At 35.9% G+C, this 15,734-nt stretch overlaps 1 protein-coding gene and 1 long non-coding RNA gene across 11 annotated transcripts in view; both read left to right on the top strand.

The window, feature by feature from the left end:
• The window catches only part of LOC309635021, a 517,380-nt gene that overhangs the window by 448,393 nt on the left and 53,253 nt on the right, over positions 1 to 15,734 (top strand). The window lies entirely within an intron of this gene.
• The window catches only part of PEX7 (peroxisomal biogenesis factor 7), a 91,330-nt gene that overhangs the window by 22,343 nt on the left and 53,253 nt on the right, over positions 1 to 15,734 (top strand). For all 10 annotated transcript variants that reach the window (XR_014248555.1, XR_014248556.1, XR_014248557.1 and 7 more), the window contains exons 6-8: positions 10,829 to 10,935; positions 12,586 to 12,699; positions 13,940 to 13,995. Coding sequence is in view for 5 of the 10 variants with exons in the window: in XM_082405737.1 (XP_082261863.1) it covers positions 10,829 to 10,935; positions 12,586 to 12,699; positions 13,940 to 13,995 (277 nt within the window). In the remaining 5 variants the exon portion in view is untranslated. The remainder of the gene's footprint in view (positions 1 to 10,828; positions 10,936 to 12,585; positions 12,700 to 13,939; positions 13,996 to 15,734) is intronic.

Genomic DNA, 15,734 nt, shown 5'->3' with positions numbered 1-15,734 from the left:
CAATCAGAGAAGAAAAAGAAATAAAAAGAATCTGAATCGGAAAAGAAGTAAAACTGTCACTGTTTGCAGATGACATGATACTATACATAGAGAATCCTAAAGATGCTACCAGAAAACTATTAGAGCTAATCAATGAATTTGGTAAGGTAGCAGGATACAAAATTAATGCACAGAAATCTCTTGCATTCCTATACATTGATGATGCAAAATCTGAAAGAGAAATTAAGGAAACACTCCCATTTACCATTGCAACAGAAAGAATAAAACACCTAGGAATAAACCTTCCTAAGGAGACAAGAGATCTGTATGCAGAAAACTATAAGACACTGATGAAATAAATTAAAGGTGACACAAACAGACGGAGAGATATACCATGTTCTTGGATTGGAAGAATCAACATTGTGAAAATGACTCTACTACCCAAAGCAATCTACAGATTCAATGCAATCCCTATCAAACTACCAGTGGCATTTTTCACAGAATTAGAACAAAAAATTTCACAATTTGTATGGAAACACAAAAGACCCCAAATAGCCAAAGTGGTCTTGAGAACGAAAAACAGAGCTGAAGGAATCAGGCTCCCTGACTTCAGACTATACTACAAAGCTACAGTAATCAAGACAGTATGGTACTGGCACAAAAACAGAAATAGAGATCAATGCAACAGGATAGAAATCCCAGAGATAAACCCATGCACATATGGTCACCATATCTTTGATAAAGGAGGCAAAAATATACAATAGAGAAAAGATAGCCTCTTCAATAAGTGGTGCTGGGAAAACTGAACAGCTGCATGTCAAAGAATGAAATTAATACACTCCCTAACACCATTTACAAAAATAAACTCAGATTGGAGTAAAGACCTAAATGTAAAGCCAGACACTATAAAACTCTTAGAGGGAAACATAGTCAGAACACTCTATGACATAAATCACAGCAAGATCCTTTTTGACCTACCTCCTAGAGAAATGGAAATAAAAACAAAAGTCAACAAATGGGACTTAATGAAACTTAAAAGCTTTTGCACAGCAAAGGAAACCATAAATAAGACGAAAAGACAACCCTCAGAATGGGAGAAAATATTTGCAAATGAAGCAACTGACAAAGGATTAATCTGCAAAACATACAAGCAGCTCATGCAGCTCAATATCACAAAAACAAACAACCCAATCCAAAAATGGGCAGAAGACCTAAATAGACATTTCTCCAAAGAAGATACACAGATTGCCAGCAAACACATGAAAGGATGCTCAGCATCACTAATCATTAGAGAAATGCAACTCAAAACCACAATGAGGTATCACCTCACACCAGTCAGAATGGCCATCATCAAAAAATCTACAAACAATAAATGCTGGAAAGGGTGTGGAGAAAAGGGAACCCTCTTGTACTGTTGGTGGGAATGTAAATTGATCCAGCCACTATGGAGAACAGTATGGAGGTTCCTTAAAAAATTGAAGGCAGAACTACCATATGACACAGCAGTCCCACTACTGGGCATATACCCTGAGAAAACCATAATTCAAAACGAGTCATGTGCCACAGTGTTCATTGCAGCTCTATTTACAATATCCAGGACATGGAAGCAACTGAAGTGTCTATCGACAGATGAATGGATAAAGAAGATGTGGCACATATATACAATGGAATATTACTCAGCCATAAAAAGAAATGAAATTGAGTTATTTGTAGTGAGGTGGATGGACCTAGAGTCTGTGATACAGAGTGAAGTAAGTCAGAAAGAGAAAAATACTGTATGCTAACACATATATATGGAATCTAAAAAAAAAAAAAAAAAAAAAAAGGTTCTGATGAACCTAGGGGCAGGACAGGAATAAAGACACAGATGTAGAGAATGGACTTGAGGACACAGGGAAGGGGATGGGTAAGCTGGGAGGAAGTGAGAGAGTAGCATTGACATATATACACTACCAAATGTAAAATAGCTAGTGGGAAGCAGCTGCATCGCACAGGGAGATCAGCTCGGTGCTCTGTTACCACCTAGATGGGTGGGATAGGTAGGGTGGGAGGGAGAGGATATGGCGATATATGTATACATATAGCTGATTCACTTTGTTATACAGCAGAAACAAACACAACATTGTAAAGCAATTATATTCGAATAAAGATGTTAAAAATAAAAGTCAGGCAGAATTGTACATATTAGCCCTTTATTCAGGCTGAGTCACACACACTTCTTTGTATTACATTGGCCTTTTGTGTAGCATAGTATACATAATATTGACTCTGGATGTTATATATAGAATATTCAGTGTGTAAGACTGAATAGCAGAAAAAGACTGTGTAGAGAGTTAGCAGTATAATTACAAAACTTAAGTATCTGTACTTTGTAAATAGATAGTATATAAAAAGAGCCTTTTATCAACAGAATGTCCATTTGCTTTAACAGAAAAAAAAAGACAGTTTAATGACATTACCTTCATGTGTTATATTAGAAATGAATGTAAATAGTGGTTATACCAGCCAGCACGTCTTTGGTTGAAAGTGAAAGAAATTCTGACCCAAACTGCCTTAAGGTAGAAGATAATTTATTTGCTCACATAGTTGAAATGTCCAGAATTACACCTGGCTATGTACACACAGCTGGATATAGGGCTCAAAGACTGTTCTTGCTCTCTCTTTCGTTCTGTGTTCTGTTAAGTTGGTTTCAGTATCAGGTACCACATGATAGCAAGATGGCAGTAGCTCTAGCCCCTGCATCCTTTCTTGTTTCTGTCCAGTAGGAGAAAGTGGGAGATTCCTTTTCAGACATCTAAAAATGTTTCATTTTCTCTCATGGGCTCTGATGGCCTGTGTGGATGTTCCTAAACTAATCACTGTGCCTGGGAGAGGAGGCTGTAATGTGTTGATTGGCTTGGGCCTGGCTCAGCTCCTGCAGTTGAGAATGGGAAACGGGAGAGAGGGTGGTACCCAGCTACATACACTGAGAATGGCAAGACTGAATCCTGGTTAGGTGAAGAAGATGGATAGGGGGTCAATATGAACTAAATTGTCTGCACATCCAAGGCTTGGAATAAATCAGAAGGGATTTGACAGAAACCTAGCACTGGACCTGTGAGCTGTAAGCTATGTTCCTTAAAAAAAATTGAATACAGTAAAGCCATTTTCTGCCAGATTTTATGATTTAGGAAACTCAGTGGAAGGTTTATTTATCAAGCATTTGACATTTTCCTGAAATATTTCTCCATGATGATTTTTCCAATATTAGCCTACTTAATAAAGTTGAAAAGATTTAAAGTTTTTCTTCCACTCTACAAAAGGAGGGTTTGTGGCATAGTAAAAGTCGGGGTGAGCTCTAAAGCTCTCATTGTGCCTTTGCCATTTCAAGAGAGATAAGAAAATTTGCTTACCAAGCTGTGTACAATGCACTTCTTTGCATATTTTCTTTGCTTGACTTGTTTTTGTATATTTCCTATAGGGCATGTATATTCTTTGACATAGCTGAGCACCTTACACAAGCAAACACTAAAATTTTTTGATTATTATTATATAATATATGGGAATAATCATCTTACCAGAATTTTTAAAACATATTTAGGATTAATTTTGATTGTTGACAGGGACATTGTCAGTGAGTCAGTCATATATTTAGTGAATGTCCGCCTTTGTCTGGGCACTGAAGATACAGTGAGTGTATAGTCCAGTGGGAAAGAGAGATGCTAAGGAAAAACCTAGCAACAATAACGATCAGGAGCATGAAGTTCTCTGAGGAAGAGGGCACAGCACAGTGGTTAGGGACATGGACCCTGCAACCAGGCTCCCTGTGATCAAATTCTGCTTTCACCACTGTTACGTGACTTTGGTCATGCTACTTAACTTCCGTCTCTTCATTCCTCATTTAAAAAATAAGGGTGATAATAATACCCATGTCATGGAGTTTTGATGAGGATTAAGTGAATTAGTATGAGCAAAAGGCTTAGGACAGTGCCTGGCACAGAGTAAGGGCCCTCTGAGTGGTGCCTCCTATGATTAACCTGTGTGCTCAGAATTCAGTGGAAACATAACAAAGGATTCTTGAGCTTGTCAAAGTTGGCTGGTCGGAGAAGCTTCTCTGAGGAAATAGTGTTTAAACTGCTACCTTATGAACAAGTAAGAGTTAGGAGATGAGAAGTGGGAAGCAGAGGGAGGGGATGTGGAGAGAGCAGGGCATATTTGAGGAAGATCTGAATGGCCTTTGCGTGCGTATGTGCTCTAAGGATTAAGAGTCAGTGCTTATCTAGAAACTAAAACTCTGAGAACAGAGTTTTAGAGTAACTTCCTTCAGGTAGAATCTGGAATGCATGCTTGTGTAATAACGTACTAGTCCAGTGATCCTGAAACCTGGCCCACCATCAGAGTCATTGGGAAGCTTGAAAAAACAACAGAATTCTAGCCTTCATCTTAGTCCTACTGAATCAGATACCTCTGAGAAGTGTATGTATGTATGTATATATGTATGTATGTATTTATTTATTTATTTTTGGCTGTGTTGGGTCTTCCTTGCTGTGCACGGGCTTTCTTTAGTTGCAGCGAGCAGGGGCTACTCTTCGTTGTGGTGTGCGGGCTTCTCATTGTGGTGGCTTCTCTTGTTGCAGAGCACGGGCTCTAGGTGCGTGGGCTTCAGTAGTTGTGGCTCGCAGACTCACTAGTCGTGGCGCACGGGCTTAGTTGTTCCACAGCATGTGGGATCTTCCCAGACCAGGGCTCGAACCCGTGTCCCCTGCATTGGCAGGCGGATTCTTAACCACTGCACCACCAGGGAAGCCCCAGAAGTACATTTTTTAATCACCCCAGCTGAGTCTAGTGATCAGCCTAATTTGGAAAGCACTGTACTAGTCTATGGTGTCACTCTGTTTAAGATGCCTAAATAAATAGCTTATTTCTGTTGATGTAATGGAAATTGCATGTTTGTTTTAATAGAAATATACTCATCTCTTTAAAAAAAAAAACTGACAGAATGGTTTCAGTGCTGAATTCAGAGAGGAAGTGGTTTCCTTGGATTGAGAACTCTTTAGTTTTTTTCCTCAGTTTTGTCGGTTATAGTTTGAGTTATACTATGGTCTTTATCAATTAATTCTCTTACTTTGTCTTCTTGCTTACAGACAAGAACTTGCTATAAAACATACTATAATCTTTGCATAAAAATAGTTTCAACTGCAGAATTCATGGTTGAGAAACCCAGTATTGTAAAATATTTGTCTTCACAAATATTACAAATGGTAGAAGCTTGTATGATAGGCAGTCAAGACGTAGTTTTATGTCGAATCCTGTGGCACACGTATAGCTAATTATGTCTTTCAACTGCTTATAACAGTTTATATTTTAAGATAGTATATGCGGATATAGCATTTGAGTTTTTCCAAGAATCTGGTCACCTTCAAAGTTGTATGGTATTTGCAAATCTAGACCTAAATATATCATTAGCTAAGTTAAGACAGACCAAAAGGGAGGAGTATATAGAGATTTAGATCTTCCTTAGCAGAGTTCTCTCAGGACATTGGTTTTGTTTAGTTCATGAAAGTTCTATTAGTACAGAATTCATATTTCTAAATTACGTGAGATGAAAGGGAAGAATATTTGAGCTCTTTACATAAAGAGGATTAATATGAAGTAAACTTTTTTTTGAACCATGAAAACTAAATTACTGCTATTACAGACTCCATATAATTGCATAAATCATAGCCATGCCTGAATATGTGGAGTCCAGTAGTTTAAAAAAAATCATTCTACTCTAAGAAAAAAGTCATATTACATCTGATAGGCATTTGGCATTTCAAATAAATTATTCGGGCCCAATATGCATCCTTTTTCTACTCATTTCACTTCACAGTTTCAGATTCACTGTTTACACTTATTCTCCTTACCCAATTTCTTAACGCTGCAACTTGAATTAGACATAGTAGTAGCCAGTACATCCTATACCATATTATGCACTTAAATTCACTGGTTCTGCAGCCAGTGGCAAGTCTGCAACGGATAAGAGAAGCTGGTAATTCAGGTGGTTCTATGGCACTATCAAGGGCCCTGATAAACGTCTGGCTGACAATGAAAGGCCAGTTGTCTGGAAAATGCAATTTAAAAAATATATAAATATAGATGTCGTGGGGGCTAAAAGAGTTGAATGAGTCCTGGTACCAGTGGGCCAGGAGGTCCCTCTCCTACCTGGAAAGCAAAGTGATGAGGAGGAAGTGACGAATGTGTGCAGCAGAAGTGGAATTCTCAGCTCCTTCAGAGCAGTTCTCACTTTTTTGTGCCCTTTAAATTAACTGCAAGAGGGGACAACCTAAGCCATGGTGTTTTTAAACAGCATTGCTTGAATATGATGGTGAAGAACCAAAATATTGTCCCAGAGTAATTTGAAATACACATATATAATGTATATTATATACATAACAATACATTATATAATACATAAACAGAACAGTGCATAATCTTAAGCATGTGATGAATTTTCACAATGAACACCTCTGTGTACCAGCACCCAGATCAAGAAACAGAGCATCGCAGAGGCCCCCCTCACATCCTTCAGTCATTACCCGACCCCCACTCGAGGGTGACTACTGAACTGCCTTGTAATAGATTAATGTTACCTGTTTTTATGTTTTCTTGTCTAGTTTCTTTTGCTCAACATTATGTTTTGTGAGATTCATCCATATTGTTGCTGGAATTACTAGTTGTTTCTTAATCTCCTAGTCCACGTTTATTGTAATATTTTGGTACTTTAAAGCATTCACATACACCCATAAAATGTAATTATGAGGAATGTAATTATTAGGATGAACACAAGCTCATTGAACTTTAAACAAAGCTTAGTCATGGTTTATAGCAGACTTTATGATTTCAGACCTGGTATTACATATAAATTTTTGAAAGCTAGTATACATCATTTAGGCATTTCCTATGTTTTAGTGGAAGCCTTGTGCCAAATCGAATCTTTTTCTCTGGGGCTAGGCTTTATAGAGTTTGAAGCTTCAGATGAATCCCATTCACTGCTTCCATGATGATAAGGGCTCGCCTTTGCCTACAGGTGATAGAACTTGAGCAATCTTAGGTCTTTGTAGAATTTATTGAAAAGCAACCCCAGAAGGGGAAGGGATGCTTAAATGACCCCCGGACACATTCTCTGTCTCTAACCTGGACTTTTCTCTGCTTGTTGACTTGACTCTGCAGGCCAGCTTTCTCCATACAGTGAAACACATGGCCACCAGCAGCTTCTCAATTTTATAAGCTGTAAATTCTACTGTGAGAGAGGGACTGACATTGTTTTTTCAGTTATACTTCAGAAAAATCCCAAGTAGATACTTTTGACCTGTCAGCTGTGGCAGGGGCAGAAAATGAGATAGTATGACTGGCCTTGCTTAGACCTGTCCTTGGCCAGTCGATTGTGTTGAGCCATAGGTCTTTCTGGAATCACATGGTGAAAAGAGGGTGCTGTTCCTGGAAGGGTGTTGCTGGGCAGACCAAACTCTGGACATCCACACCACCCTGCTGTAAACTCTGAAGGTTAGGGAAAGTCATGAAAGATCATCTTATCAAAGCTACTTAGACTTCTGAAAGAAATTCTACTGACTGGTGGCTAGACCACAGACAGTGATGATTATTAGGACCCCTGAAATGTTGGGAGCTCTAGTCTATACCGATTCTGAACCATTTCCGTTTGGTACTTTCAAACTCATCATTCGGTCTCATCCCCACTATCCTTAGCTAGATTCAAAAACGTTAGTCACTCTCTTCTATCAGAGTGGTTTTCAACCTTTTGTAAAATAGGAGGATGATGCTTTTTAAATAAAAAAAAATTTTAATCTCACACGCAAACAATAGTACATATTTATGAATACATAAAAATGTTGTAGAAGTATCACCAAAACACAAACTACAGGGAGGCACACCGAATTCAGCATTGTGGTAGCCTTGGGCAAGGAGGATGGGGAATGGGGTTGGAAATACAGTAGAGGTTTCAACACTGTCTGTTGTGTTTTGTTACTTTTACTTCTAAAATAATTGTGGGGCAAATATGACAGAATGTTATCTGTGTGTGTCTATTAAAATTTCCCCCAATTTATAAAGTAATTAACGTATAAATTAAAAGAATAATTCCTCAAGGTTTCGCCAACATTGATCACGTGGCACTTCTCCTCCGACAACATTAGGGGGCACCATTGTGTAGTTATAGTTGACACAGGCTAGGAAGCCAGACAGCCTGGGTTCCGATTCTAGGCCCTGATTCCATTGTTTCCTCTCTGCTGACTTACTTCAGCTCCATGTGCTTCAGTTTCCTCATTTGTAAATTACTACAAAAATTACTTTTTATTTTATCAAAATTTTTACCTCACTTGTTGTGATGTTTTTAAAGTTAATATATTCATCTCTTGGTATCTGTTGGGGATTGGCTCCAGGACCCTCCCAGGATATCAAAATCCCTAGATGCTCAAGTCCCTTATATAAATTGTCGTCATATTTGCATATAATCTATGCATATCCTCCTGTATACTTTAAATCATCCCCAAATTATTTAAAATACCTAATACAATGTAAATACTGTGTAAATAGTTGCCAGCACAGCAAATTCAAGTTTTGCTTTTTGGAACTTTCTGGAATTTTTTTTTCCTGAATATTTTTGGCCCATGGTTGGTTGAATTCACAGATTTGGAACCCACGAATATGGAGGACTGACTGTACATGTAAAATGCTGACCAGCATTTGGCATATAGTAAGCATTCAATAAATATTAGTTTATTATTTATTCATGTTATTAATAGGGACAGGAATGACTTCTAATCATGATTATGTTTTGTTATTTTATTTTTAAAACTTTATTTCATTTCAACTTTATAAGGCGGATTTGTTTTTGTTGTTTTTTTTTTGAAGTATAGTTGAGGTACAATGTTATATAAGTTGCAAGTGTACAATATAGTGATTCACGATTTTTAAAGGTTATACACCATTTATAATTATTATAAAATATTGGCTATATTCCCTGTGTTGTACAATATATCCTTGTAGCTTATTTTATGCCTAATAGCTTGTACCTCTTAATCCCCTACCCCTATATTGCCCCTCTGCCCTTCTCTCACCCCACTGGTAACCACTAATTTGTCCTTCACGTCTGTGGGTCTGTATAAGACAGATATTTTATCATAGGTGAGGAAAGTAAGAATCCAGGATGTTAAGTAACTTGACTAAACGTCAACAGCTACCAAATGATTGAGCTGGATTTGAACCAAGCTCTGGAGCTCCAAAACCCCCATTCTTAACCTCTACATTTCACTACCACCAACAATTTAATTCTTATCTTTCTTAAACAACTTGCAAAGAAATCAGAAAAAAATGGTCTAAAACTCTTGAACTTAGGTAAATGATGTATGATTTAGAATTGGGATGATAGGAAATTGTATGTAGGTAACTAAAGGAAATTTTTTAAATTTAGCAGTTTTTAAAAAAAATAAATTTATTTATTTATTTATTTATTTTTGGCTACGTTGGGTCTTTGTTGCTGCGTGCAGGCTCTCTCTAGTTGCGGAGAGCAGGAACCACTCCTTGCCGCGGTGTGCGGGCTTTTCACTGCGGTGGCCTCTCTTGTTGCGGAGCACGGGCTCTAGGCGCGCGGGATTCAGCAGTTGTGGCTCATGGGCTCTCTTAGAGCACAGGCTCAGTAGTTGTGGTGCACAAGCTCAGTTGCTTCGCGGCATGTGGGATCCTCCCAGACCAGGGCTCGAACCCGTATCCCCTGCATTGGCAGGCGGATTCCCAACCACTGCACCACCAGGGAAGTCCTAAAATTTAGCATTTTTATATACCACATATTAGCGTATCTGCTATATGCTAGAGACCATGCTAACGATTTACAGAAACTTTATTACACTAAATTCTTATACCATCATGCATGTAGTCATTCTGTTTCTTTTTTAGAAATGAGGAATCAGTCTCAGAGATATTACATAACTTGTGCAGGGTCACACAACTACTAAATGGAATCAAGACTATGCCTGCCATCACATTGTTTTTCTTTTTTTCATTAAGCTGAACTAGCTTTCTCACATGATCAGTTATTGTTTGTAATTTAATTTTGATGTAGATATACATATATTCAGGGTTTTTCATCTGGTCATTTTGTTATTTCCTCATAGTTTACAAAATTGAAGGCAAACAGCATGTAAAACATTTGATCAGGGTTGACTTCGTGCAGCTATGTGATATAAATCACTTTTGTAGTAATTCAGAGTATTACCTGTAGTAATCAGCGTAATTCAGAGTATAATAATTCAGAGTATAATCATTTTTGTAGTAATTCAGAGTATAATGACAAATTTTCTCAACTTGTTTTTTCCAAGGTGAAAAATATACCTTCGGATGGCCCTTTAAAATGTAATAAATGTAAAAGCTAAGATTTGAAAATTATCCATTTCAACTTGGTAGATTTTGCACACATTTAACAGTAAAACTATTACCATTTTGTTTCTTATAGAATATGCTGGTAAAGGGTGCTGACTTTATTTACAAGAAACAAAGATTTTCAGGGCCTTTTCCTATCCTGAAGAAAAATGCATTGGGTGTGTGTTTAATCACTGCTATGTTTGTCTTAATGTGAGATTTAGATTTTCCTGCTTTGAGTAGATCTAAAAACATTATCATGGTGCCTTATTTTTTTGTAGTTCATCACTTTTAGTATGTCTTATGCATTATTATAGTACAAAAACAATGTATATATGATATATAGGTGGCAGTATCCTGATAGTGAAAGTGGTGTGTTTTCCCCTGATTTGTTGTCATGGGTACCGAGTATCCAAGTGGTGTGATGGAAAGTGATCAAGTCTTCCTCTTTCACCAGGCGATCAGACTTTGAGAATTTGGGATGTGAAGACAACAGGAGTCAGAACTGTGGTTCCAGCACATCAGGCAGAAATTCTGAGTTGTGACTGGTGTAAATACAATGAGGTACCCTGTCTGGTTCTATCCTGAGCTGCTGAGCCCTTCCTAATGTTGAAATGTTTTAGATTTTATTTTATCTTTGTTTATGTGGACTTTGATAGTGTTTATGGACCATTAAGTTAAATTCAGTCCCTTCCGTTTCTAATTGATGATTGTGAGTGACCTGCATTAGCATTAATTGGATTTAAGTGCACATAAAACAGGCTGAATAAGAAACAGAAGTTCTCAAAAGTTCAATAGTGCAGCCTTACTTGTTTATTTGGGAAACTGCTTTACAAGTTACCTAATTTTTTACTTTATTGCTGTTAACCCTGCCAATTTGTATCATCTTTTGCTTTCATTTCTTGTTCATTTTGCTAGTGAGGCTGCTGAACTATTTGTAACTTGATTTTTAATTTGACAGTCCATCAGTTTTTAGAATTTTCTGTTTCATCTTCCCTTATAAGCCTAACCAAGCTTCATGTTTCTGTAAGGATAGCAGTGTCCATTTGTAACTTTTTGCAGAGCTTCAGCTAACCATATGAGCATATGAATTAGAAATAGAAATGGATTAAATATGTGTTGATATGCTGTTTAAATATATTTATGTACCTGAAGCAGTCTGTTGACTATGACAAATAAGTATAACATATGCCTTGTTTTTCCCACTTTTAAAGTAATCAGTGAAGGTTAAGAGAACATTGTATCGGCTGAGTTCTTTAAATAGAAAGAAATAAAATAGATTTTAAAAATATAGAACATATTCAAAATAATACTTGATTTTAATAAAATTTTCAGTGCTGATGACTACAGTTCAAATCTCTCTCATGAATTTTCCAAATAGGAAAACGAAATTGTGGACTGTGTGTTATACTTTTGGGAATTCTAAAAAAGTTGCTGATATATACTTGAGAGTAGTTTAAAAATTAAAAAAAAAATCATTGCAGCTTTTTTTCAGAGGAGCTTATATTGAAGTGGAAAATGTTCAGACAATAGATTACTGCCTTGGTTGATGTGGAATGGGGCTGAGTGCGGGCGCAGCTCTTGGCCTCTTCAGCCATGAACTCTGGGTTCACCTAGGGTGCTAGATAGCAGAATTTATAAAACCTGACTAGATAGGAGACTTACCACTTTCTGCATAAATTCTCAGATAGTGTTACATATTATATTAAGACATGGCCCATGAGAGTTGAGAACAGTGATTGATTTAGAATTAGAAAAACATAAAAATTTAATTTATACCTTGCACTTTCAAATATTTGTAAATTAGCAGGCCTCTTGCCTTTTAATGCTTGGTAGAAACCTCAGAGGATGCTGAAAAGAAAGGTGGGCTCATTTGTCAGGTATAATTTTTAAAATCTTATGTTCTTATTAATATTCCTAAAAGTAGATTGGAAAATCTACAATGCTGTTTGAGACTCTGCCTTTTTCTGTTGTGTATAGTGTTCCATCATATGCCTAAAGCATATTGAGTTCCTTTTCTCTCAAGTCCTACTAATTTTTGCTTTTTGATGTATATTCTGACTCCTTTCTATAATGTTATATAACTTTTCAAGAATGACTCCTGGGATCAGATTAAATAAATACCAGAAAATAGACACTGTTTCTAGTAGGAAAGCTTGGGTACTGCTTAATTGCAAAGATGTCACACTTTACTTTTCTCTGAATTGTTTTCAGAATTTGCTAGTGACAGGGGCAGTTGATTGTAGTTTGAGAGGCTGGGACTTGAGGAATGTACGACAACCAGTATTTGAACTTCTTGGTCACACCTATGCTATTAGGAGAGTGAAAGTAAGTTTTTATCTTTTCTTTTTATACCTAGGACAAAAATATAATTAATGAAGTATATATAAAAGGTGTTTAGGGGATGGGGTTATTGATTCTTTTTTATGCATGTTTTTGTTATCCAATGAATGATAATGAATATTGAAAGATAAAATTGGGTAAAATACTGGAATAATTATTGAATGAATTGTAATAATGTAGTCGAGCAGTACTTAGGATTAAATAAAATGTTTTTCTCATTCTGTCATCCCCATTCTACTATTCCTTTTAATATTTTTTAACTATAGTAATTTACTTTTAGTATTATATTCTTTACAATTTTTCATTCAGTGGGAAGATTTCTTTATTTTGTTGAAACTTGCACAGAGAGAGAGTTAATTCTCTATTTTCCCTAACATGATTGTATATATGAATGTTCTCAGAAGTTTAGGGTATAGACAGTTTTCCACTTTGTAAACAGCAGAGGATGAGGTAACTTTTTTCTGCTGATCCCCTCAAATTTGTCAGGTATAAGGTGACTTAAGTTAGTTTCCCAGCTTTTATTTAGGTAAATTTTGCTAAGTCACTGTGGAAAACATCTTATTAAGGGACATTTCCCAATTTCATTCTTTGTTTTTTACATTAAGGATAAAAAGGTACCTTTTTGATCTTTTCATTAAGATAATTATGTTATTCCTATTTAAAAAATTCTAAATTGTAGTTAATATTTTAAATTTTACTGGTTACAACTCAACATATGAGACACAGTGCCCTGATGTTTTTTCATGGCACACAGGTTTTAGTAGTTAAAAAATATTTTCTGTATATATTTCACAGTGCTTCTGAGAATGAAATAGGGTAATGTAGTGAAAGTATTTTGCAAACTATGAAGAGCATTCAAATGTAATTATTTTATGTGTATATAACTATTAAAGTACTGGTAAGAAAAACATGGAAGAAATAAAATTGCAATGGGCAGCCTGGTGAAACATGTTTATTACTAAATATTACTTTCTTTAAATTTGCAGTTTTTGACCTTCATATCATTTTCATTAGATGTGATATACAAATAACATAAAAATTATTTAAAAACTTTTAACATTTAAATGTTTATTTGATACTTGTGCTAATAGCAATCATAATATATATTCACAAAATTGGTTAAGTTAGATGAACTTTATTATAATGTTCATGGAAATGACCTTATGAAGTAGCATGTTATAATTACAGTTAACCTCAAAAAGGGTTTTTTGTGTTTTTTTTGTAGTTTTCACCATTTCATGCTTCTGTGTTGGCCTCTTGCTCCTATGATTTTACTGTAAGGTACAGTGGCTTTTGATATGTTTCATTGTGAAATACCAAGTACCATTTGCATCTTTGCAGCTTTTCTGAAGGGTAATATGTTATCTTACTAATACAAAAATAATCTGAGCTGGGCACATAAGAATATTTGCCACTGAGATTAATATTTTTCTGTTTTTATGATCTGGCCACATATATGAGTAAATTCTTTAGTATTTAAAGGTTAGCTTGATTGCTCTGTTTAAAAGCCTTTTTTCCTGACAGTTGTTCCTTGTAATATCTTCCTATGCTATAAATTGAATAGCCAGTATCTTTTAAATTTAAATTTTAAAAATTATGAAATTTTATTTCTTCAGTCTAATTATGTGAATCTTAAGGCTAAGATTGTTATATATGAAAAAATCAGCATGAGTGTATGTATGTTTGTGAATATATATGTATGACCGTTTATGTATGTGTATGCACGTGTGTATCTATGTATTAATATGTGTATGTGTATCTCTAATCATACCCCCAGTTCTGATCCCACACCACACAGGGTTCATTCTACTTTTTCTCCTTTTCCAGATTTAAAACTCCTGATTCTTATTATTCACAATATATTTACCTATTTGCTACCCTGGAATTCTCGGAAAGTAGTTTAGAAATCACTGTATATCAGTTCATAGAGATCTTTTTCATTCTGCATAATACTCCATTGTGTAGACGTATTATAGTTCATTCAACTAGTCTCCTACATATGGGCATTTAGCTTGTTACAAATATTTTATAAATAAACAGTGCCACAATGAATAATAACCTTGTAAGTACATACACTCACATCACTAGAGAATTAGCTTCAGAATATATTCCCAGATGTGGGATTGCTGGATTAAAAGGTAAACATATATATATATATATATATATATATATATATATATATATATATATATATATATATATATATATATATATATATATATATATATATATAGTTTTGTTAGATGTTACCAAATTCCTGTCCGTAAGGAGTATACCAGTTTCCATTCCAAGCAGCAGTGTTTGAGACTCCCTGTTTCTCTACCATCTAAAGATGGTTGATTCTTTTTTTTTTAAATTAATTAATTAATTAATTAATTTTATTTTTGGCTGTGTTGGGTCCTCGTTGCTGAGCGCGGGCTTTCTTTTAGCTGTGGCAAGCGGGGGCTACTCTTCATTGTGGTGCATGGGCTTCTCATTGTGGTGGCTTCTCTTGTTGCAGAGCATGGGCTCTTGCCACACAGACTTCTGTAGTTGTGGCACGTGGGCTCTAGAGCTCAGACTCAGTAGTTGTGGTGCACGGGCTTAGTTGCTCCGCGGCATGTGGGATCTTCCCAGAGCAGGGCTCGAACCCGTGACCCCTGCATTGGCAGGCAGATTCTTAACCATTGTGCCACCAGGGAAGCCCCAAGATCATGGATTCTTTAGGGGTTTCCAAGTTTGTGATCATATCATCTATAAATATAGTTTTACATCTTCAATTCCAATTCTGATGCCCCTAATTGATTTATCTAATTGCATTGGCAGATACCTATATTACAGTGTTAAATAGTGTTATAGAGGATGTCTTAATTTTTGTATTAGTAAAAATGCCTCTAGTGTTTCCTTGTTAAAAGTAAGATACTGACTTTAAGACAAAGTGTATATACTTATTTATCATGCTAAGAAAGTATGCATCAACTCCAGTTTTCTTGAGTGTTTTTTTTTTTTAGAGTCAGGAATTGATCTTAAGTTTTGTTGAA

Source organism: Balaenoptera borealis (assembly GCF_965194805.1).
Source record: "Balaenoptera borealis genome assembly, chromosome: 9".
NCBI classification, from domain to species: domain Eukaryota; kingdom Metazoa; phylum Chordata; class Mammalia; order Artiodactyla; family Balaenopteridae; genus Balaenoptera; species Balaenoptera borealis.
This window is presented reverse-complemented; position numbering and strand designations above follow the sequence as displayed.